At 40.4% G+C, this 26,481-nt stretch overlaps 1 protein-coding gene across 1 annotated transcript in view; it reads left to right on the top strand.

Moving 5' to 3' along the window:
* GABRA2 (gamma-aminobutyric acid type A receptor subunit alpha2) overlaps positions 1-25,980 on the top strand; it is a 116,011-nt gene extending 90,031 nt beyond the window's left edge. The window contains exons 9-10 of the mRNA XM_090035874.1: positions 12,361-12,563; positions 21,666-25,980. Coding sequence (XP_089892000.1) covers positions 12,361-12,563; positions 21,666-21,974 — 512 coding nt within the window. The 3' untranslated portion in view covers positions 21,975-25,980. The remainder of the gene's footprint in view (positions 1-12,360; positions 12,564-21,665) is intronic.
* The last annotated feature ends 501 nt before the right edge of the window (positions 25,981-26,481 follow it).

Here is a 26,481-nt window from a genome sequence, read left to right as displayed (position 1 = left end):
CTGGGTTTCCTACCAAGCCTTACTCTTAAATTGCTGGCATATATGAGTGGTCCATTCACTAGGACATTTCCATGATACAAAGAAGCCATAAGCTTGGTTAAACTGACAGCTAAGAATTAATGCAGCCTCTCAAGACAAAATATGTGGAACACTTTCTCTGCCCTGCTATGCTAATTTTATGTTGCTCTATCAGTAGTAAGTTATTATTAGACATAAGACTACTATAGATTTGTTCTATAATTTCTTCCCCCCACATCCTGAATTATGCTGTCCTGCGCCTGAATTCATTCAGTCTTTACAAGTTAGTCTAACCTAGCTAGGCTGAACCAGTTTGTAACCGGATAGACATTCTCTCTGGACTGAGGAAATTGAGGTATATGCCTGCAGTGCAAAACAGTAGCCTCTCTCCATTACTTTAAATGCTTCTTAAACAGCTTACCAGCAGATCTGTTGATGAGCTCCAAACGGCCCTAAGCAGTCACTTTTTAATTTCCTGTCCCAGTGAAATTGGAGATGCACACACAGATCTCCATTAGCTAGTGTACCACATGCTTAGGGTTCATGGGGCTGGGTCCCTGCTGTGGGAGATGGGAGTGGGGGGGATTTCCTGCTTGAGCAGAGAGCAGCAATGGCAGGGGAGGCCAAGCAGATCCTGCTGTGCCTGCAAGTCTCTGCTTGAGCTCCAGCCAGGAAGCAGAGGAGAGGGGCTAGCCCTGCTATGGAGCACAGAGCCCCACCCTGTCCAAAGAGCATGCCAGGATGCTGGAGGTATCTGGTTTATCTTAAATCAGCAAGGGGTCTGGAACAGACATTGCATAAACTGGTTTGAGCCAAATCAGTTAAATCTGATACTACATTTAACCAGGTTTATCTCAAACCAGTTTCTGCCATTTTCAAACTGGTTTATGTGCACTGAACATCTGTTCTGTTACAGGCTTAAACCAGTTTCTGTGTAATGTCTATCCCTAGCCTTAGTGGGTAAAAGTAGGTCCGTGCAAATAGGGAAGTATTCAATTTGGATTCAGCTGATTCATAGAACAGTGATTTGATTCAGAGATTTGGATCACTGTGTGAATTGGTTTGGCTGAATCAGCTTCAGAAGATTTGGTGCTGATTTGGAGAGATTTGGTTATTTGACCATGGACTGTAATGAGGAATCACTGAAATACCTATATCTTTGTCATTTTTTGTCAGATTTGGATGAAAACAGCAGGGATGGTAGCCCCTTCTGAGGGCACAAAGCCTGGCAAGTGTCAAGGAGATAGGTGCAGGGGTTTCTGCGAAACTGTACTTCAAGTTGGTGACAAGCAAAACTCATGACGTGACTTTGTGTGTGTGTGTGTTAAGGCACAGCAGGGATGGTAGCCTGTAACAGAGGGCCTTCTCGGTGCCCAGGCAGAAACAGCTCACAAAAGGGACAGAAAGGCTGCAGACTTATGTGCTGTTTCTACATCCCTCCCCCACAGCACTGTGATTGGAAGGGGACTTGGGGAAAGATTACAGTCACTGGGCAGCTACAGATGTCAGTCTTCCCCTCCCCCCCTACTTCCCCTCCCTCTTCTTAGTTTTTTTTTCCCCTGCAAGTCTGCCTTCTGAATCACCAGATCTCTGAATCTTTTCCAAACTTTTTCCAAATAGATTCAGATTCTCCAAATAGATTCTGGGGGGTGGGGGTTGTCTCCCAAGTCGATTTCAGATTCAGTGATTCGGCCTCTGAATCAGGCTGAATCTTCTCTGAATCTAATCGGTGACTGAAGCTTCTCACACCCCTAGTAAAAAGCAAACCAGACTCTGAAGGCTTTTATACATGTGCTTTGTGACTGGGGGGACATTTTAATTAGAGTGGCTTCAGGGAGGTGGGAAGGAGTAGCACTTTAATTAAAGTGGCTCTCATAGCCACTCTAATTAAAGCATCTGGAGTGTCTTGTATATCAGCATCCCCGTGCTTCACAATAGTAGCGGGGGCACTTTAAAGCTTGTCGAGCAAGACACGAGAGGCTGCTGGAGTGTGATAATCGCCATGCTCTAGCAGTTTTGATGAATTGAGTCTGCTTCAATGCACTGGAATTACAGTGAATCAGAGCAGCCTCCCTGCTCATGTATAGGCACCCTGCAAGTCTAAAATGAACTTGGATTTAGCGCCTTGGCTTTACTCTTTCCTACTTTTTCATTAGTTACTATATACAAGGTACCTCCCTCATTGGAATTAAAATACAGTACTTCATGTGTTTTTAAAGACTACATCATTGGCTATATATAGAATAAATAGTATGGTCTCAATTTAATTAAAGCAAAATATTTCAAAACTAAATTAGCCCCAGTGAATATTAGTGTTTGTTCAGAATTCCGTTAATGTCCTCCTGATTTGATATGCTGATTACTTAGTAATGTGTATTTTTTAATTAAAATAGGAAATATTTATTCTCCTTTGAAAATAAGGGCATTTTTTCAGGCACCTAACATGAAGGTAGAGTTCTACATTTGAAAATTTGGCTCATGTAATCATAGAATTATACAAACTTGGGGTTGGGAGCAGGGCCATCCCTGGGGTGGGGGGGAAATCAGGGCAACAGCCCCGGGCCCCACGCTTTGGGGGGCCCCACGAAGCAGTGGCAGCACAGACTTGGGTGGAGCGGCAGCTCCATGACCAGCCGTTCACTACCCTCCCCACCACTGCTGCTGCCAATGGTCACGGCAGCTTCTTCAGGTCCAGGATCGGAACAGGGATGGGGCCCCACATGGGCTGATTTGCCACGGGCCCTGCACCCTGCTCAGATTGCCTCTGGTTGGGAGGGACCTCAGGAGACCAGCTAGTCTAACCACCTGCTCAAAGCAGGACCATCCCCAACTAAATCATCCCAGCCAAGGCTTTGCCTAGCCAGGTTTTAAAAACCTCCAAGGATGGAGATTCCACACCTCTCTGGGTAATGTGTTCCAGTGCGTTACTACCCTCTTAGTGAGAGAGTTTTTCCTAATACCTAACCTAAGCTTCCCTTGCTGTGACTTGAGACCATTGCTCCTTATTCTGTCATCTGTCACCACTGAGAACAGTCTAACTCAATCCTCTTTGAAACCACACTTTAGGTAGATGAAGGTTGTTATTAAATCCCCCTTAGTCTTCTCTCCTCCAGACAAAATAAGCCTAGTTCCCTCAGCCTGTCCTCAGAAGTCATGTGCCCCAGCCCCCTAACCATTTTTATTGCCTTCCACTGGACTCCAGTTTGTCCACATCTTTTCTGTAGTGGTGGGCCATAGAATTGACACAGTACTTCAGATGTGCCCTTACCAGTGCCAAATAGAAGGGAATAATCACTTCTCTCTATCTTCTGGCAACACACCTATTAATGCAGCCCAATATGCTGTTAGCTCTCTTTGTAACAAGGGTATACTGTTGGCTCATACTCAGGTTATAGTCCACTGATAACCCCCATATTCTTTTCTGCAGAGCTGCTGCTTAGTCAGTTGTTCCCCAGCCTATACCTGTGCATGGGATTGTTCTGACCTAAGTGCAGGACTTTGCACTTCTCCTTATTGAACTTCACGGGTGCATCAAAGCAAGCACTTGTGTGCTTCCCTGGGGACAAATAGCAATGGGCACATGTGTGCTGCTGCTATTTCTCCCCAGGGAATACCTATGCATGTACACTCTGATGTGCGGCAAATTGCTTCAGTAGTTTTACCTGAGGTCCTGGAGGCCTCCCAGGGGCTTCAGTGGTGGCAATCTAGACATGTGGAGCCTGGCTGGCAGGCAAAGCATGGCTGTGGCTGGCCATGCTACAGTTTTGGGCGGTGCACACTACCGCCATGTGCTCTGCCCTGCTTTTTTTTGTTGTTTTTTTTTGGGGGGGGGGTTGAACACTGGGATATCCCAGTGTCAAAAAAAGCCTATTGCACTGCAAATTAGCAGCATGGCAAATGCCTACATGTGCAGTGAACATGCTTTGTGGAGCCACAGATGGGTTTACAGTGTTACAGACTATACATGCGCACTTGTCTGGACATGCCCGTGAGTTTTCTTTTGGTCCGATCCCCCAATATGTCTTGGTCTCTCTGAATCCTATTCCTACCCTACAGTATATCTATTATTCCACCCACCATGATGTTATCTGCAAACTTGCTGAGGGTGCAGTCCATCCCACCTGTCAGGTCACTGATGAAGATATTGAACAAAACTGGTCCCAGGACCAGCCCCTGGGGTATTCCACTGATATCAGCTGCCGACTAGATATTAAGCCATTGATTACTACCTTGTGAGCCCAACATTCCAGATAACTTTCTGACCACCTTACAGTCCACTCGTCCAGCCTACATTTCCTTAGCTTGCTTGTGAGATTGTTGTGGGAAACCATATCAAAAGCCTTGCTGAAGTCAAGGTATATCACATCCATTGCTCTCCCTGCATCCACAGATCTCATCATAGAAAGTAATCAGTTTGGTTAGGCATGATTTACCTGTGATGAATCTATGCTTACTGTTCCTAATCACCTTCTTCTCCTCCAAGTGCTTAAATATTGATTCTTTGAGGACCTGCTCCATGATTTTTCCAGGGACTGAGGTAAGGCTGACCGGTTGGTAGTGCCCTGAATCCTCCTTCCTCCTTGCCCTTTTCCAATCATCTAGACCTCTCCCAACTACCACAGGTTTTCAAAGATAATGGCCAGCAACTCTGCAATTACATCAGCGAACTCCCTTCACACATTCAAGTGCATCCCATCTGGCCCCATAGACTTGCAGATGTCCAGTTTTTCTAAAGAGTCCCTAACCTGTCCTTTCACCACTGTTGGCTGCTCATCCCCTCCCCAAACTACTGCCAGGTGCAGTAGTTTGGGAGTTGACCTTGCTTATGGAGATTGAGGTGAAAAATACATGGAGTACTTCATCCTTTCTGCATCATTTGTCACTAGGTTGCTTCCCCCATTTAGTAAGGGACCCACGCTTTCCTTGTCTCCCTTTTCTTGCTGTCATACTTGTAGAAACCCTTCTAGTTACCCTCCATGTTCCTTGCTAGCTGCACCCCCAGTTGCACATTGGCCTTCCTGATTTCATCCCCGCATGCCCAAGCAATACTCTTGTACTCCTCCCTAGTTGTTTGTCCAAGTTGCCACTTGAAAGTTTCCCTTTTGTGTTTTAGCTCACTAAAGAGTTCCGTGCTAAGCCAAGCTGGTCTTCTGCCGTATTTGTTAGTTTTCCTGTGCATCAGGATGGTTCGTTCCTGTGCCTTCAATAAGGTTTCTTTAAAATACAACCAGGCCTCCTTGACTCCTTTCCTTCTCAGACTGGCCTCCCAGAGGATCCTGCTCATCAGTTCCCTAAGCCAAAGTCTGCTTTTCTGAAGTCCAGGATCCTTACTCTGCTACTGCTCTTTTTCCTTCCTTTCCTTAGGATCCTAAACTCAGTCATCTTGTGGTCACTGCAGCCGAAGTTGCCATCTGCTTCTACATTCCCCACCAATCCTTTCTTGTTTGTGAGCAGCAAATCAAGAAGAGCGTGGCCCCATTGGCAACACTTGCACCAGGAAGTTGTCCCTAAAACTTCCTAGATTGCCTGTGTACTGCTGTATTGCCCTCCCAGCAGATTTTAGGGTGATTGAATTCCCACATGAGAACCAGGGCCTGCACACTCAGGAAACTTCCACTAGCTGTGTGAAGAAACATAGATATATTTATGTAATTATATTAATCATTTGTTAATAAGCAAATGTACCCTTTTACCTCCCCCGAGTCTCGTATTGCTTCTTAAAAAAAGAGTACAGTAAAAGCTCTGTTATCCGGCATCCCCCAGGAATGGGGGATGCCAGATAACAAAATATGCTGGTTAATTGAGTGGCCCTGGCTGCCACTTCTCCCACCGTGTCTGGGTCATCCCTCCGCCCCTCATGTGGCATTACCGTCCCTCCCACCACAATGCCGCCTGTCCTGTGGGCCCTGCAGGACAGGGAGGTGGGCCCGCACAGCCCCATGCAGCCTGTTATGCCTTTGGGCTGTGGGGGCTCAGCCCCCAGCCGTGGGGGCTCGGAGAAACCGGAAGTGCCCCAGTGGGCACTTCTGGTTTCACTTTATCTTACAAGTCGGCATGCTTGTTAGTTGAGCATCCTAGCTTGTAAGATGCCGGATAGCGCAGCTTTCACTGTATTATTATACTCTCTTAGAACTGTAGAATGCTGGAAATAGTCCTCTTAATAAGGATTTAACAATTATCTAGTAATAAGATCTTCAAAACTTGGTGTCCATGCTACTTATAAGAAAGTGAAGATAAAGGTGAGGAAGAGGAGTAGTTTTTTATTGGTAAGGGAAACCTTCATAAAGAAACAAGTACTTTGTACAAATTATTTGTAAAGGGAAAGTGAATATTTTTACAATTTGCCAAGGTGAGTCATTCCTTAGTGGAGGCTTTTTGCTATTATTTTCATAAGAGTTTTTAAATTAGAAAACAAGGCTGTCACATCAGATGTATAATCAGAATCCCAAAGTCTTATTGTAATGAAAGTATCTCCTGTCAGTTTCACTAGAACAGGAGTTGACTCGGATATTAAGGGCAGATTCCACCTTTACAGCTAACATTTTAACCATCCAAATTTCCCCTTACAGTTCCTGTACTGAATTAGTGTGAGATGTTGCTGTGCTCTGTTAAATACTTGACATAATTTCCCTCAGGAGGTGGCTGTCTTTTCCAGGCATATATTGAATGCCATCTATCTGTCCTGGAATCCAAAATATGACAGTTTTGATATTTTAAAATGTGTGAGTTAAGTGCCAATGGAAAGAGTTGAATTAATAGCCTGAAGACTCACATTCCCTGGAACAAGCTCAGTTCCAAAGTGGCTCCAGAGATAACTCCTACCATCAAATATCCTCAACCTGACCTGAATAGGTCAACTACCAGAGGTGCTTTTTGGGTCTGTAGGGCTTGCTCACTGCCACCTAGGAATTATTTGTATCTTTGAGAAAAGGAAAATAGGAGCATCAAAAGGAAATGTGTTATATATATATATATTTTTTTTTTCACATTAGTAATGATGTTTACTGTAGCAGTAACATACGTGCCCCACACAAAACAGTGGTATTGAGGGATGTGGTATTCATATTTGTCCCAGAAAAGACAGTCCATCAAATGAGTAATTTGATACTGATTCCAAGGATGCTGCCTGGTATATTAAAGAGAGAGAGAGAACTGGCCATTTATAACTGTACAGATTTCCTGGGACTTTTTGAGGCTCATTTTGTTTTTCCTGGATTTCTGATTTGGAGGTACAGCAGTTCGATCATGCATATTATGCTGAAGGATAGATAGATTGTGTGCTAACATAGGACATTTCAAATATTTTTCCAGGATGAAGACCTTTTAATATCTAGATTTTATAGGCATTACTTGCCCACCCATATGCAATAGTGCTGCCACTTCCTATATCATTTTCTATCACATAAACAACCCTGTTGCAAACATGTTTCTAGCCAAAGAATAACAAGTAAAGTAGAGAAACAAGAAAAAGGTGGCAGTATTATGCAGGTATAGCCCTAGGAAGAATCTTTATTTTTACAAGAAGAAAGAAACAACCTTGACTTTCAGTTCCAAGATGTATTTGCAGACAGTGAGAAAAAAACACCTTTATACTTTTAAACTAAATACAGTTGATGGGGAAGTCATTGAAAACTTAAATATAAATGTAGAAATTGCAGTCCTATAAATGGCAGTGTAAGAGTTACAGCTGTCATAGCTGTGTTGCTTCAGAAATTGTGTGAGAGGTGAGGATTTCTTAGGGCAATGTTTTTTATTAAACCAACTGTATAATTGGGATAGAGTTAGACAAGCTTTTGAATGTGAGACATTATTCTTCAGGCCTGACCAGAACAAACGAAGCACAACATAGTAATAAACAGTTTCAGGAGGAGGTGACAGATCTCCCTAAGATTTCTTTGCCAGTCCTATGGATGATCTTGCTATCTGACAGGATGGGGTGTGTGATTATGACCAGACACAAATGGAAGGAAACTTTTCTTCACATGCATGTGTTTGGTGTTATTTCTGAAGTATGGTTGGGAGAGAGAAGATATTGTAAGAGGTAAGGTGTATTTACAGCCTATTTTTCACATCTTTATTGGTTTTATTCTTTCTCAAAAAAGGATGTTGAGATCTTGGTCAGTCTGTTAAATCAGTAGTCCTGCTCAGACTATTGCATGAAAAGGCAGGTGACATCAGTAGAAGGGAAATCTACTCATGATCCTCTCTCACCCGTCATATACAAGGGTTACTGTACTAAAGTTAAAGTTTGGATAATAAAATAGCAAATCAGTTCCCTAATATATTTTATAGCAGTTGCACTGTATGATCTGTTTAATACATACTTGATTTTTGTCCCATCTTTGTAAAGTGGATGAGATAACTTTTGTTTTGTTTTGTGTTAATTGGGCCCAGTGCTTCAACATTAGTAATTTTTTTAGCCTTGGCATATCCAATATTGGAAAGTTATTTCTATACCATGCTTCATCCTAAAGGAACCTGGTAATACAGATATTTTTGTTTCATTTTGGTTAATTCTAATAATCAAATCTGCTGCCTTTTGACTGAAGAGGAATATAAGCATAAAAGTGCCGCAGACACCCATATTCAAAGTTTTAAATTGTAGTATAACTTTTTCTCTTTAATTTGTTCCTCATTCACTATAGGTGAATACTGATTGCCTGGACATCATTGAATTTATTGAATGAGTAAATAGAAGTCCAGGAACCTTCACTAGCAACTGTATGGTGATTCACTGTTTGAATAAAAGGACACAAAGTATATGGCTAAGCTTGTGTAGGGATTGTCAACTGGTAGCAGGATGTAAGATGTTAAACTAATGACATTTAAAACAACATTAGAAAAAGTCACTAGCAAATTTAAATTAGAATTCTGAAATGGCCATTGTGGCTTCAAAAAAATTAGTTGTCTTCAGTAGCCATGAATTATCTTGGCTACTCTGTGTATTGATACAGGGACAAAGGTCACTTTATCATTCAGAGAGAATCACTTCATAGATACCTGTGATATCTAGTTCTGATAAGATATAAAATCTAAGGTATAATTAGAATGATTCATCTGAAGTTCGTGGCCTATACTGAAATTTACATATGTAACTTCAGAATTTAAACTATGAATTCTTTTTGTATTGAGATGAAGAATTGGAAGTAATCAGTTAAAAGTACTTTGAAGTAGCTGTAATGGAAATTTAATAATGCTTTAACAATATTTACTCTGCATTCTCACTTCCTTTCCATTGTACAGTGCAGCAGTTCACATTGGTCATAATAATGTCAGACTTGATTTTAAAACTAATACTACTTCCTTACATAGCGGATTTTGGAAAAACAAAAACAGTCAAAACAAAGTAAAACAAAGCACCACTTTCTGTTTGGTCTCCTGCCCATGCTGTAGGTAATCAATCAGAATTCTGGTTTTTTTTAACTCATGTCCTCTGCTGGAGTGGGAGGAAGGAGTAGAAGAGCAGAAGTTGAATCTGCTTATATCAACCCTCTTCCTAGAAAAAGAGATTGGCTATGCTTGGTTCCCTTTTACCCTATAGCTGTTTCCTCCCCTTTTCCTAATGGTGCTTTAAAGCACTTCACTGGTAAAGTAAACAGGTGCAGGTGAGATCCATCCCACAAAGCCTGGTGTTCTGGTATCCAGTGATAAAAGTCCTGCTTGCGTTTGTCCTTTCCTTTGCTTCTTTTTTTTCATCTGATGCCAAAATTCCTTCCTGTAGAATATTTACTCCTACTCTTTTGGCAGCCTGGTACTTTTTCCTCTTAGTAACCTTCACAAGTTATAAAAAGATGTGTTTATCTGTAGTAATTGTAAGGTAAGATATGCTATGGATATTTTTTTTCTGTCACTGAGTCTCCTTTGGCTGACATGTCATTAGTAGTGCGTGGATATGTTTAAGCTCTGGTATGTATTCTACTTGAAACTGTTCCTTCTTCAGGAGAAATTCATTTTAATGCAATTCTGCAGTTGAAAAAATGATAGTTATTTGGGTGTGACTTCTGTGTGGTTGAGTACAGCTTTTAGCTTGTGTTTTTTCTCTATAAAAATATATGGGCGAGAAGATTTTGTAGAAACTAAATCCTTTCTTTCAAACAGCTCTTCATACACATTCTCATATGGGTATTCTCAGTCCCAGAGCCTCTGACCAGAGACAGTTTTATCTTGGAAATAGCTATACTTTGCGCTCTAGTATTTCTCCTCTGCCGCCTCCTGCACCAAAGGAACAAATGGTGGAGCACATACTCCTGCCTTCAGTTCATCTTAGTCTTCTAGTTAAGTCGGAGCATTTTCTTTGTCAGTTATTTTTTGCAGCCTGTGCTTGCCTAAGTCTCAGGTTGTCAGTTTATTCCTTATAGTTTTTCCTTCCATATTTCAAAATCAATTTCTTAATTTTGTTTTTGTTCTCTTCTCAATCATTTTTGAGGGCTTCAGCATAGATAACCCATATGTTCCCACCCTCACTCTCACTATTTTTGTTTTGTAGCTGTGCCATGCAGCACTCCCATTTTGTATCCTACTGCTTTGGACTTCCTCTAAGTGGCCATCCACAAGCACTTGTAGAGCTGAACACATTAAATCTTCACGTCTATCCACTCCTATGGATCAGGGACTCATAATCCCTGTTGAGACCTCTTGTAACAAGAAGTGAAAGAAGTCCTTTTTGTAAATTAATATCATCATCACGTTCTGTACATTGTAGCACTATGGCAGGCTGACTACCTTTTGACTCAAGTAGATCTCCATAACACTGATTTGATCCTGGCTGGGCTGTCCTCAGTACCAATGCCATCAGGCCATTTGACATGAAACTTACAGACTCCATCATGACTCTCTTTACTATCTGTGGCTCTGCCTTGCCCTTCATCCTCAGAATTGCTGGTACCATACTCATGAGTATCGTGTTTTCAGCATCAAGTGTGATCCTAATTTAGTCCCACCCATGCTAGCCTCCTAAGGCTCCTTTTTTACTGTCTTCAAGGAAACAACCTTATCTGGGTGTAAGGAGTTGCTCAGCCTTCTGGGTGCTGAAACCCAGCTGCACATTGTCACCAGTTAATTGTCTGGCTGGAAGGCTGATAAAGCTGCAGCTGATAACTAGTATATGAGGGTGCAGCTATGGAGAGGGTTGAGAGCCTCAGGAGCAGAGTGCAAGGGGCCTAGGTATTGCCTGTCAAGGTCTGAAGAAAGACAGGTTTGTTTTCTGTCTGCTCAGTTGCTTGTTTTATTTACTCTAGGGACAAAGTTGCCCTATGTAAAATAAACTGGCTGGAAACCATGACCACACAACTGACAGGTTTTGGTAAGGAAGCTGGGTGAGTGACCCGTTTTCACTGGGTCTGTCCAGTCTCATCCTGATCCAACCTTATTTCAACCAGTTTTCATCCTACTGATGTACTTCCTCCATCTATTAGGATTCTTCTCTGATATGGCCAAGATGGACCTGCCATCAGTGGCTTCAGCTTACTGCACCAGGGCACAAGCTATCTTTAACCTCCCCTTTGCTTTACAATGTAGGTACTGTGAGGATAAAAAAAAGTTTCTGGTCAAAAGTCTCAGAGGCTGAGCACTCCCAAATGCGAGAATATGTATGTAGGCAACATGTCTCAAAGAACTCTGATTACTGGAATAATTTCCTTTTCTCCCTCCCTCTGCCTGTCTTCTTTTTGTTTGTTTAGAGAATGGCTTTATGGCCCATCAGTGGGACATCACAAAATGCAAATAGTTTATTTCTGTATTTTTAAATAATATTAATGAATACAATATATGACCAGAAGGATCCTGTCAGTGCCACTGGCAGGTGTGGGTGCAGATGCGGGCAGGACGCAGGCTGCCCCAGGTAGATGCAAGTGAGGCTCTGCCTCATGCGGAGGACTATGGGGGCAGCCTCAGGCTAGATGCAATCAATTGGCAGGCTATATCTGACCCACGGGGTACATTTGTCCACCCAAGTTAACCAGTTTACCTTGGTGTCATTGCATGTGGCAGTGGTACAGCCACTAGTAAAGACCTTGCTGTTCCCAGTGGAGGCCACAGTCTATCTTCAGTCAAGACAGCTGGCGTTTACCACAGCCCATTGTTTGCTATGCAGCTGAAGTCAGGGTGCCCTCTAGTTGGCCAAGTTGGGGCCCTGTGCTTCGGAAGTAAACTATGAGGTGATGAAGGTACATTGGCATTTTAAACAGGTTTATCAACATCTCCTTTTTTCTGTGTTGCTACAAAATGGTTTGATTCACTTGTATGAGACTTCTTTCTTATCATTCATAAAATATGCGGTAAGATGTTTCAGTTCTGTAGCCTATTAAAATAACTGACATTTTTCTTTTCTCCTCCCCTCAACAGGAGTAACAACTGTGCTTACAATGACAACACTGAGCATCAGTGCTCGAAACTCGCTCCCAAAAGTAGCTTATGCAACAGCTATGGATTGGTTTATTGCTGTTTGTTATGCTTTTGTATTCTCTGCATTGATAGAATTTGCCACTGTAAATTACTTCACAAAAAGAGGATGGGCTTGGGATGGAAAAAGTGTAGTCAATGATAAGGTAAGTGATGATAAAACTTCTTTATACACCTACTTATTCTAATTAATCAATAAAAAAGATAAAATTGTTTCAGTGGAAAGAGATGAATAATTTGGAAACACCAGGAGAAGTTAAACAATATGCAAGGATTTTCTTACATGTCCCTTTGAGATACAAAAATATTATCTCAAATCTCTCTCCAGATTGCAAATAGACTTCTGTGTCTTTTAAAAAGTAGACAAAAAAATCTGAAAATCTGAGTTAATAACACATTATAGTCAGTTCTTCGTGTGAAACTAATACTATCTAGGTAATACTTCTGTGTAAAACAATCTTTAGGCGTAAGAAAAATGGGCATACAATATTTCCAACCATTGTGTTTCAAAACATTGGATATACTAGTCCATGCTCCTCTTTTGTTTTTCTTTGTTTTTAGTTAACCTTTTCTCTCTTGTTCTTTACTTTTATTGGTCTTTATATACATAATTGGAACATATGCAGTTTAAATGAATACTCTGCAAACTCCTGGTGGACCAGTGTGTCAGGTAGCACTTCAATCTGGGCTCAAGAACTATGTCTCTGAAAGCACTGCAAAATGCAAGTACTTATAAATCCTTAACAGTTTAATTTGATAAGATGAGGTTTGCTTGGTTTTGTGAAACTGCTATACTACCTGAAAATTCTTCTTGCATACTAATATCATTTTTGCAATTGTTCAAGCAAATACCTACTTATTGGTACGATTTCTCAGCAAACACAAGTTGGCCTGGTGGTTAGGAAGCTAGTAGGCCTGTGCAAAACAGCTAGTATTTGCTTTGGACTCAGATTTGGCTGATTCGGGGGACAGTGATTCGATTTGGTGATTTGAATCACTGTCCCAAATCAATTTGGCTGAATCTGATTCAGAGATTTGGCCACTGCCGATTCAGCCAAATCTCCGAATCAGCCCCATCCCCCACCCGCTGTCCCAGCTCCTGACTCTTCAAAAAAAAAAAAAAAAAAAAAAAGCCCCATTCACCAGCTGCTGCCAGGCAGGGGGGGCAATCCACACTGCCCACGCTGCATGGGCAGCTCTGCCATGAGCCCCCAGAAGCCCTGAGGCCACTGCAGCAGCTGGTGATCCTGGGCTTTTTTTTTTTTTTTTTTTTTTTTAAAGGGCCGGGAGCTGGAGTCAGGCGGGGCAGCCAAAGGCAGGGGGGCTGGGAGAGTAAGCATGGTTGGGGGGCTTGTGACAGCCCCTTACACAGCATGGAGCAGTGAGGGGAAGCAGGGATCACCCCCCATCCTGCCTGGCAGCAGCCGGTGAATGGGGCTTTTTTTTAGAGCCAGGAGCTGGGGCTGGGTTCATGGGGGGCACTGGGAGAGCAGATGAGGGTCAGGGGCACTCAGGTGAGCTGGGAAAACAGGCAGGGGATGGGGCCTGGTGGGGGTCCCCCCATGGTCCTGTCCCCCCTCCTTTAGCCTCCCCTCCCCTTGCCTCTACTTACCATCATGGAGTTTGGGTCCAGCTCACTGCTGCAGTGAGTGGGGACTTCCCAAATCACTGAAGCTCTCTGAATCTTTTCTGAATCAATTCAGACCTTTTAATTGGTCTCCTCATTTGATTCAGATTTGGGGATTCGGCCACTGAATCCGTCCGAATCCCCTCCGAATCGAATCGGCACCCAAAGCTTTGCACAGCCATAGAAGCTAGCCTTTTCTCAGAGATGCTCTTTTCTTAGAATGTAACGCCAGATTTACTTGCATAATACAGCTACCTTTATTGCAAAAATCAGCCCTCTAAAATTGGGGTCTCTCTCAAAGGAGAAAGCTGACTTCTTTGTAGGAATTGAACCATAGGGACTGCTGCAGTGGCTCCTAGGTCTGTCATTTCCTAGCCAAAGAGGAGCAAGAAGTGCAATCTGTAGCATTTAATTTTAACCCTTTCATGGATGCTGCCAAATTGGCAATAGCTTTTGCCTCAGCAGCAACAGTCATAATTCAACCATGTGGTCAGGATCTCAGGTGGTCAGGACTCAGCCATGACTGGAAAAATCTTTGTTTTCTTCATTCTGCCTTCCCCAAATAAGGCACATGTCTTATTTGTGGGTATATGTTATACAAGAAAATCCAGCCTATTTCTTTCAATATCTGGGCCTTAAGAACATACTGCTTCAGAGTTTCTTTCAAGTGCAGATCATGAACATGGCCCAAACTGGCAGTAGGAGTGAAGGTCATACAATGCCAGTTCTCGATTCAGTTTTTATATATTGGATTGCATTTAAGCACTTACATTCTCTTAGACATTCTCCAACCCCCTTCCCTCGCTGTCAGTCAGGACCACTTTCTTCCAACGCAGCAGTGCCATGCTTAGTACAGTTTGGCTTTTAACCTTTTGCACATTTGTCTGCACTGCATGTTTTGCACTTCTTTTGATCACTCTTATCAGCATGTGGGGAAAGTCACAAAAAGAGACAGCCACTTGCTAAGGAAATAGATATTGTACAATAACCTTGAATCTGCATTTAAATTGGTTAATATTTAACCAAATAATGTTTCTTAATAAATACTAGTGTTTCTACTTAAAGCATAGGTGTTACTATTTTGCTGTACTTTCTTTCAAACATCTATTAGTGCTGTACAAATCTTAATAATTTAATATCAGCCTATGATCACAGTTGTGAGATAGCTATACCTAACATGTTACTGTGCTGCAGTCTGCTGTTTCAGCATGCTGCTGAAGAAACATACCACTCCCACTGGCACTCGCACTAAGGGGCTTGCAAATGGTGTAAATGACTTGGCACAGTCCCTTGCCTTGACATCATACTCTAGCTTCTCAATACAGACTGTCTTGTGATATGAAGAGTGCCTTATCCCTGGACATGCTCTTCAGATGGCACCAGGCCACTTACACCACAAATCTGCAAGCTCAAAACGTGGGAGGGATGGAGGCAAAATGGGTATGGCTTCATTCTTTATGTGGGTGCCTGGTCTCAGTTAGAACCTGAGGTTGACTTACATATCTCAATTTTAAAGATCAGGGAAAAAAAGCCATTATGTTCATCCTAGACCCAGAATTTGTAGTTCCTGATTCCCAGTCTCCCTGTCTGTCTTCTTAATTATACTTTGTCCATTAAATTAACTGTAACCTCTCTTAGTGTTCGAATAGGTCAGTCTCAAATTCTTCTCCTATATAGTATTCAAAAACAGGGGTCTAAAAAGCAGTGGCAATGTATGGGCATATATAATTAATTGAATGCATAAAATAAACAAAGCAATCTGTCTTGCATGTATAATTACATATTTTGCAAATGTGCTAACATATTACAGGCAAAATGTTAGACCTTATTCTTGAAAATGTAGCCCTCTGTAATCACATAGTGCAGGCTTTTTGACGATCTGTAGCATTTAGGCCCCAGCCATTGAAGTCAGTGGAAAGATTCACTCTGACTTCAATGAAAAGTAAGTTGAATTATCTGTTTGTTTTATTTCTAGTGCTAAAAAGTGACTTTTGGTAAAATAAGTATACTGGAGTATCATGAATTATGTACAGAGCCTTAACAAGACCACATAGTGGCTGAAAGATCATGAAATGCAGGCAAAACAGGAATTTCACTTATGTGAAAATATCAGGATTTGGCTCTTATTTTAAATCTTGAATAAAAACAGACTAACATTGATGACAGTTTGGCTCGCTGAGCCTGCTTCCAAATCACCCAGAGTCCACTATTAAATATGTATTTTAAGTGAAATAAGTATTCAGTAAAGAACAACTGCATTACTTATTAGGAGTGTGCAAAACAGGCGCTATTCAATTTGGATTCAGATTTGGCCTGTGTCAGGAACAGTGCTTCAATTACTTGATTTCCATCACTGTCCCTGATTCAATTTGGCTGAATCCAAATCTGAAGATTTGATGCTGATTTGGAGAGTCAGTGATTTGGACATAGAAACAGCTGTAAATGTTTTTTCTACATATCTAGAGGTAGCAGGTGTGGCTGATGGAGCATCCCACAGGAGTGCAGGGGGCCCTCCACGTGCTCAGTGGTGAATCCTGGAAGTGTACCCGAAGTACTTCCAGTTCACTTCTGGGTTTGCTGGGGAGCTTGCTGCCCCCCCCCACATGCCTCCCCAGCTTGGTGATTGGCCACAGGGGGACCCCAGGTGCCCCCCCAGAACCAGGAGGCACCAGTCGCTGAGCTGGGGAGGTGCAAGGGGGGACCCCTGTGCAGTCTCCAGCAGACCCTGAAGTGGACCGGAAGTGCCTCTGGTCCGTTTCCGGGTCTGCTGCCAAGCACCCTGGGGTGCCCCCTGTGCTTCTGTGGGATGCTCCATGTGCCCCAGCATTGCAGCATTCACAAGCCCCTGCTACCTACAGGTGTATAGAAAAAACATTTAAAGCTGTCTCTGTCCGAATCTTTCCAAATTTCTCTGAATCGATTTGGAAAGATTAAAGGATCCTCTGATTTGATTCAGAGATTTGGGCACCGAATCAGGCCAAATCTCTGCTGAATCAAATCAGGGACTGAAGTTGCACACAGCCCTATTTCTTATCCCATCAGGCACACTTCAATTTACATTGTTTTTCAAAGAAATTTTGATCCAGTTAATGTTGACCAATGAGCTCACCTTAATTTAACTCAATTTAATTAGAGGTCCCAAAGAAATTACAAAATTTGAGAAATTATTTCTATGAAAATGACTGATGGTTGCGGATCAGAAATACAATTGGATGATACCCAGCACCTACTCCATTTAAAAACTATATTAGTAATTGACTTCAGTGTACAGGCATACCTCGTTTTATTGCGCTTTGCAGATATTGCGTTTTTTACAAATAAGGTTTGTGGCAACCCTGTGTCAAGCAAGTCTATTGGCGCCATTTTTCCAACAGCATTTGCTCACTTCGTGTCTCTGTGTCACATTTAGGTAATTCTCGCAATATTTCAAACTTTTTCGTTATTATTATATTTGTTATGGTGATCTGTGATCTTTGATGTTACTGTTGTAATTGTTTTGGGGTGCCACAAACCGCGCCCATATAAGACGGCGAATTTAATCGATAAATGTTGTGTGTGTTCTGACTGCTCCACCGACCGGCCATTCCCCCATCTGTCTCCCTCTCCTTGGGCCTCCCTATTCCCTGAGACACAACAATATTGAAATTAGGCCAATTAATAACCCTACAATGGCTTCTAAGTGTTCAAGTGAAAGGAAGAGTCACACATCTCTCACTTTAAATCAAAAGCTAGAAATGATTAAGCTTAGTGAGGAAGGCATGCCGAAAGCCGAGATAGGCCGAAAGCTAGGTCTCTTGCGCCAAACGGTTAGCCAAGTTGTGAATGCAAAGGAAGAGTTCTTGAAGGAAATTAAAAGTGCTACTCCAGTGAACACATGCATGATAAGAAAGCGAAACAGCCTTATTGCTGATATGGAGAAAGTTTTAGTGGGCTGGATAGAAGATCAAACCAGCCACAACATTCCCTTAAGCCAAAGCCTAATCCAAAGCAAGGCCCTAACTCTCTTCAATTCTGTGAAGGCTGAGAGAGGTGAAGAAGCTGCAGAAGAAAAGTTTGAAGCTAGCAGAGGTTGGTTCATGAGGTTTAAGGAAAGAAGCCGTCTCCATAGCATAAAAGTGCAAGGTGAAGCAGCAGGTGCTGATGTAGAAGCTGCAGCAAGTTATCCAGAAGATCTAGCTAAGATAATTGATGAAGGTGGCTACACTAAACAACAGATTTTCAAGAAGAGTCAGTGGATTCAGCAAATTTCTTTGTTGTCTTATTTTAAGAAATTGCCACAGCCACCCCAGCCTTCAGCAACCACCACTCTGATCAGTCAGCAGCCATCAACATTGAGGCAAGACCCTCCACTAGCAAAAAGATTACGACTCGCTGAAGGCTCAGATGATGGTTAGCATTTTTTAGCAATAAAATATTTTTTAATTAAGGTATGTACATTGTTTTTGTAGACATAATGCTATTACACACTTAATAGACTACAGTATAGTGTAAACATAACTTTTATATGCACTGGGAAACCAAAAAATTCGTGTGACTCATTTTATTGCGATATTCGCTTTATTACGGTGGTCTGGAACCAAACCCGCAATATCTCCGAGGTATACCTGTATTTGAAAATGGCTCAGAACACCAAAAGCTTATCCCTGCTTGCTTGTTGGCAGCAGACTTTAAAATTAAATGTAAACTGAGATCAGACAAAATATTGGAGTATGGATGCTTCTTCATATAAATAAGATATATTGATGTCTTAAGTGCACAGACACAAAGAGACTGCTGAGACTTTCCTGAAAAAAACATCATCCTGAAGTTTTAATTCATTGAATAGGTATAGTACACATAGCAGAACTGCAGAATCAGGAGTCTAGGAATAACTTCTGCATGTCAAACAAAATAAGCATTTCTGACTGGCACATTGGCACTATAATATAATGATGTAAGAAGACCTTAAGAAGTCTCCGATCATCCTTCAGCTGTTTGTCTAAATAAACGTAACAGTGTTGTGGCATGATTTTAAAAGTGGCAGCTGCTTAACAGCTTTAGCATGCCTTCCCTGGGAAGAGGACTATACAAGCCACATTCTAGTATTCTGGCATCAACAGCACATCTACTTTAGACTGTCATTCTTCATATGAAAACCCCTTTCCTTATCATGAATTGGTTGATATTTTCTTCATTTATTTCTTGCAAATCTAAAATATCCAGTTCTGTTTCCTGTTGTAGTAAGTACTACACAATGTGCTCCTTGTCTCAGTATTGGTACTTTACTGCTTTTGAACTATCCATTCTGAAAATAATCTGCTTTTATTTCAAAGTCAATTACATATGGTTAGTTGAAAACAATAAGTCTTTTAAGAAATCATATAAGTATGATCAATCCAATAACTCTCTTTTTGAATATTTGAAATTTAGTCATTGTAATTGGAACAAAATTAGCTTTTCCATACCAGAGTGTTTATAATATTGAGGTATTTATTTTCATATTCTGTTATCTTTTTATCTTCTGAGATTTCAAAGCTAAAGTTTCAATATTCCCAAGAGGACTACAATATTAAAATCACACTTATTGTCATAAAGGAAGGGATTTTGTAGGTTGGCTAGTATGCCCCTTTCCTCTTTATTTTATACTTTTTTTCCCCCTGACTTTTTATGTCCATCAATTAGCAGCTAAAGAGCAGTTCATCAGGGCAACAAGAAATGACTGTGTTCACATTCCACTGAAGTTCTTATTTAACCCTGAAGTAGGCATTGGAAATTTTGTATCTCCCAAGAAAGATATCCCTGTTGTTATTCTGATTCACAGCCCTGCATTACATGCTCTTCCCCTCAAACTCCAAGTTGTACAGATGGTCCTGATAACTAGGAAATCCCCGCAGATCCTCTCAGTAAAGGGAGTTGGGGGAACTAACTGTCTTTCAACCTGAAGTCAGGGGATCTAACCACCAAGGGTACAGACAGAAATGTAGCTCCCTGCTGTACCTGAGAATGCTTTGCAGGAAGCTTTCTGAGTTACAGTGATCCCTGGGACCAAACAGAAGTTCACTGTTGGTTCCAGGGGGAAAGAGAATATAGCTGCTGGCTGTGAGCCTGCAGCCAGTTTCCACGAGCAATCGCCCTGCGAGGCTGCAAAGTTTTCAAAATGGGAAATGCAATGAGGGTTCAGATATTTGGCTGATCAGCCATTTTTGAAGCTGTCTGCAATCTTGCACTTGTTTAGTCATGGCTATAGACTGCTTTCTGTGGCCAGTTTGGGTAAAAATTGTCACTTCTATCTGTGCCACAATTGAAATGAAACTCCTGCAAAGAGAATTTCACAAAATCTTCCCCACCCCCCCAAAAAAAACAACAAACAAACCAAAACAGTGGTCACTTATGAACCTCCTAGAATGAGACATCTCTCTGATCATAATGCTGTTTCATCCTATTCTTTGCAGAGATATGTGAATTAAAACTTTTAAGTTTTATCTATTCCCCTACAGTGTTTTCAAACTAAACAGTGCATTATTTTGTTAGCACATGTGAAATGGAGTTAACTGAAAAGAATGGAAATCAGGCTTTTTAAAATCATGAACCCAGCTGAGTGAATGCAAAGGTACACAAACAACAGAAACAGGGAAAACAGAAATGGTGATTACACATTTTAAAACATGCTTTCTTATATAATTCACAGGTAGATCCTCCAGGGAACAGGAGGAGTGGAAAAGTTTTGTGGACCATGCATGCATGTATAACTTCTAGTCCACATTTTGTGCATATAATAGTACAAGAGAGCTAATCTATACCTCAACTCCATGCAGCTTTGGAATAAACTGGGAAAAGAAAAAGGTTTGGGAGTGGGAATGGCTACTGGCAGTCCTTATTGCCTTCAGATGTGAAGCAGGGATAAGATAATGCATACTTGAGGCAGTGATTATAAAGGGCAGCAGTACTGACAATCCTCAGGTATGCACCTTCTTCTAGTGCCGGATCTTAATGTGTTCAAACAAATGCACAGACCTATATTTTGTTTTGCATTTTAATGTCCAATCTGTCATTAACGGTCCCATCAAATGGACTGTTTTAGAATGGTCCCCTCGATTTACTAAAACAAGGACTGTATAATGGGTCAGTCAGAGTAAGATTGTATTTGTCACTCCTACCTTTTATTCTGGGTTGCCATTTTGTGTTGCTGAGGCACTTCCAATTCCTGTTGGCCTTTTGCCATTTGTTACAGCCATACTTTTACCATTGAGTCAAAAGTAAAGATTGCAGTGCTTTTCAGAGGCCAGCTCTGTCAACCTGGATAGTAGCTGTTGTTCTAAGATTTCAGACCTGCAAAGATTTCCACAGTACACAAACCCTTATTTCCTGAAGAGTCTCTTTGACTTCAGTGGAACTTCAGATGATATAAGAGACTCTGTTTACAGACCCTTGCATAGGATTGGCATGTGAAACAATACCTTCTCTCAGAGAGTAAGGGTTCCTCCGCTACATACTGCTTTCTCATTATAGTACATGGTGATTCTTATTTTACCATCTTATTGTTTGTTTTATGTTTTGTTTTAATTTTTGGTGTGACTTACTGAAACTGGTATGCCAAGTGTATGATGCAATAAATATTTAATTTCATGCTGTCTTCTGATAGAAAAAAGAAAAAGCATCTGTCATTAAGAAAAATAATGCCTATGCAGTGGCCGTTGCCAATTATGCTCCAAATATTACCAAGGACTCGGTTCTACCAACAATCTCCAAGAGTGCTACAACTGCAGAACCCAACAAGGGAAAACCAGAAGCCAAGCCACAGGAAGCAAAGAAAACATTCAACAGTGTTAGCAAAATTGACAGAATGTCCAGAATAGTGTTTCCAGTCTTATTTGGTACTTTTAACCTAGTGTACTGGGCTACATATTTAAATAGAGAACCTGTCCTACTTGGCTTTGCCCCATCAACCTAAAAGCCAAATTGCACTGGGGGTGTATAGCATCATTATAATCAGATAGGTTGGTTTCCTATGTACAGTACGACTAATAACTGCTAATCTGTGAACCAATATGTACAGAGTGTATATAGATAGCTTATCTGTGTATCTCCAAAGGAGGCACACTGTTTATTCATGGGATTTGTAAACAGATAGCACCCATGGCAAATATAGCCAGCTCTTTAAAAGTTATACCCAGGGGAGTTCTCTTAACCCAGGTTTCAGATATACAGAAGTATAACCCCCCACCCCCACAAGGAAATGAAAATATGGTCCTGCAGAATTATTTAGGAACAATATTTTTTTAATTTAAAGTTTAAAATATTTTTCTATAAAATAACTGATAATTTAATGGAAGAACCTATCATTTAAAAAAGTGATTTTTTAAAAAAGATAATTATTTCATATAATAGCAGTGCCCATGTACATATATAGAGTGGTGAGCTCTTGCTGTTCTCTTGTTCACAACCATTCTGAATACTGTTTTTGCTTTAAAATTGAGTAAAGTTTAGTAGAATACTAAGGATACTAGTTCTTTAGTTATAGACCTTTGAAATTATTAAAGAATGATTTAAACTCATGTTAATGAGCATATGTTGTTTAGCATCAATCAGTGTCTACTAGAAAATATTTTGGTTTTCTTTTCAATATTTTTTCAAGTCGCTCAGCTCATTTTCCTGTTCATCATGGTCAGGAAAGTCTGTTTGCTTGTTTGTTAGTTTTAATTATGTTTATGTTACACTCATAAATATTGGTAATGAACACTCCAGAATGATTCAGGGTTAAGTATATCAGAAATAAAAGATACTCTTTTTTCTGCTTAGTAATAGAGTCAAATCTGCCTTAAATGGCTTCCTTATATCTGCCTACAGAAGCCATTATTTTCAGAGGAAACAACAGTTCATGATTTTAGTCCGAGAAGTTGTCCTAAGGGGCCAGATGTATTGCCGCTTTTGTAAATTGCAACTTTACATTTCACTGACATAACTTTACAATTTGTATACTAAAAATGGTTTTGCTAAGATTTGAATTTTTAATATGCATTTATGCATCATCAGTAATTGTCAGCAATTTCATATATGCAAAAATAGCAAAATCGGAGCTGCCATTTGCAATTTTATAGGACTATTTAATACCTATCAGTAAAATTACTTTTTTTCTGAATCTTTGCAGATGTTCTTTATGCCCCTAAAGGCCTGGTAAATCATAATATAAAATAATTGTGTACTGTATCTAGATTTTAATATACTTGGCCAATCAAAAATATTTTGATTCACATATACATTAGCAGTTATTAGTTGACCTTTTAAAAGCGATGCACCCTTATGATGGTGTGTTTATAGTAGAAACATATGTAGTCGTATAGTGTCATTTATTGCAGTTTTGTACAGTACTTGAGTATAGTGCATAAAATAGGTATGTTCAGAGTTTAACAAAGTTGTACAAATATTTCTAAAAATGAATAAAAGACTTATCTTAATACATGGAAACAATGAAAAAATCTGACATTGCTTTTATTTTCTGTTTTATTTTCTTTGGTTTTTTATGTGAATCTATTTTGTGCTTTGCATGATAGTATAGATGCCAAGGTCACAAATGCATTTTATTAGTAGAATTTAAAGTAAAGACAGACCTGAACAATAATTAAAATATATCTATATTCCCTAACACATAAAGGGGAGCAACACTAATGAAATGTGTATTCCCTTAATTCCTCCAATCAAATTATCCTTATTCATCAACATTATTTGAAAAATGAGCACTTTACTTGAAACATTCAAATAGAAATATTCTTATTTTCATATATATTTATATATAAATGTAGATCTTCCATGTATTGAAGAGATGTGTGCAATAGTCTGATAAAGTGTATGAGGTTTGAAGGCAAGCAATAAAAAGTTTTTTTTTTTCATGATATATACATTTTTAAAACGTTTTATTTGTAAAGTATAAATGATCCCTTTAATGTCATACTGTCCAGGTATAAATAAATATATAAATATGTATATATGTAAAATAATTGTAAATATTGGTCCTGTAGAAAAATCCCTTCACTTTTAGCTCTGTTTTTGGCAAAGGGCTCTGACTGTATACTTATAGGAGGCCCATGCTTATCTGTTCTTGGACTCTGACAAGGTTGATTACTGTTTTCCTGTATCTTATGGCTCTGTCATGCATCCTGATGAGAGCTCTTCATTGCTATTAATTTCAACAAGAGTTAAGGGCTCAGAACTTTCCAGGATTGGGCTGTTAAAGAGTAAGGTCTGTATGCTACCCATGACTACAATACCAGATAGCTTAGCTTTTCACACTTAAGCAAAGTTTAGGTGTGTTGTTAACTGTTTGAATACAGTGAAGTCAGAAAGCAGCCATCCCTTCAGCAATGTAACTGAAAGTGAATTTGTTCATGTCAAGGTGGAGAACTGCATCCTTTTAACAGAATAGAGACCATGCTAAAAGTGTCTGACTTGCGTACTCAAGCAAGTCACTTCTGTCCTCTGAAAAATAACATGCATACGTGATAGCTGTACATTAAATACACAAACCATTTACTTAAACTTGTGCAAAGGCTCTGATTCTTTTTTCACGTAAGTCCATGGGAGCTTGGAGAACGAGCTCAAGCTCAAACAGGAATTAATGTTACAGGAACAACAACCTAATTCACAGAAAAAAACCCCTCCTTCTAAACCCCGGGTAAATCCTATAAACAGCAGACATAAATCACTCACAAAAAATACAGGAAAATAAATTGCTTATAATCACATAAATATGCCTTCAGATATCTGTGTGTACTACGTACTCATGTCAGCCAGCGAGATCTTTAAAGGACATATATGACGGGCTCAAAGTTTCAACTTGTCTGTCTATAATCCATTTAGGCATTTAGAATCAAACTGGAATGCCTGAAAATTAGATTCCTAAATCCATATTTAAGTGCTTTCACAGGTGTTGCACAACTGGGAATTCTGGTCAATCAATGGGCTTCATGGATACTAATTGCTTTCAAACATCAAACTGCTTGTATTTTAACAAACTTTATTGTGGATTTAAGAACATAAAATTGAGTCTTACTCCCTAACTTCTGTTGTTTCCTAGTTACCTCTCCTCCCTATCCTAGGGTTATGCAACCAAGTTCCCTGGCAAAGCATTAATTACATAATCTTAAAAAAAAGACATTAATTTCACCTTAAAAAATAATGTAATGTAAGATTGTGGGAACACTGGACTGAAATCAACATGATTTCAAGCCAGGAGTTTGCTTTCTCATATAGGACTGTATCACGTACTCCTGAATTCATACCGCCAGAGAATAGCAGTCAACTATGGCTGCATCTACATCAGACCCTGACTGCACAGTAGCTTGTAATTACTGAGCAGTAGTGTCATGTGACAGGATGCATATAACAAGCTACTGCACAGTAGAAGTAGTAATGAGCTACTTCACAGTCAGCATCACCTAAAAGCTGTTTGGCAATACTATTGCACAGTAACTCCAGTTACTGTGCAGTCATTTAGGACTTGTTTATACTTATACAAGTACTAAATGGCTGGGTAGTAAGAACTGCACAGTCAGTATCTCGTGTAGACATGAAGAGCAATTTGGAAATAGGGGTAAGGAAACCTAAGGATTACTGGGTTTATCAGCAGTGACACCCTCTTTCATATGGATATGTTCTAAAATGTTGGCTTCCAAAATTCTTGATATTTTCAAAGTGTGAAAATAATATCTTTTTATGTATGACTTTAATTAAAAACCACTCCTGAGCCACTGTCTCATTTTCCTGTTCTCGTGACCTTCCACAGCTGTTTTCCCTTTTTGTTTTTTTCTCTTATTCAAATTGGCTACCATCACCTTCCATTATGTTTATGGTCAGAAATTACAGAATGCCTTTATGAAAATTGGTTTCTTTATGGACTCCATGTAGTTTGGAAAATGGGTCAAAACTATGAGGGATTGAGTTAGATCAGGGTGGCTAATATGTAGCATGCATGCCACAAGGGGCACTATCAGCCTCTATGTGTGGCACATGGCAGATTTGGCAGGGAATACAGGGAAGGAAGCATAAAGCAGAGCAGACCGGGAACACAGGGTAGGGAGCAGAAAGCAGATTAGGCCAGGGAAGGAGTCAGTGTCATTTGGGATTGGTCCAGGGTTAATTTGTGGCACACCTGCCAAAAGTTTGGCCTCCATTTGGAGTAAATAGTCTGGAAACTAAATTGCAGGCAGGAGCAACCGTAGGAGACTAAGGAATAATTAGAGGGGGGAGGACTATGGAAAAACAGAGGGAAAATGTGAGAGCAATTGAACATAGGGGTTAGTAGGAGACTGGGAGCATGAAAAGACTGAGAGGAAGAGCAAACTGAGTAAATTGGAGAAGAGTAATTGGAAATATGTGGGGAGGTAAGAATGGAACGACTGCTCCATTACTTCAGAACTAAGATGATAGTCAGTGGAGTATTCATGTAAACAGCCAGTGGGGGA

The sequence above is a fragment of the Crocodylus siamensis genome, chromosome 2 (assembly GCF_052110815.1).
Source record: "Crocodylus siamensis isolate JL-2025a chromosome 2, ASM5211081v1, whole genome shotgun sequence".
NCBI lineage: Eukaryota > Metazoa > Chordata > Crocodylia > Crocodylidae > Crocodylus > Crocodylus siamensis.
This window is presented reverse-complemented; position numbering and strand designations above follow the sequence as displayed.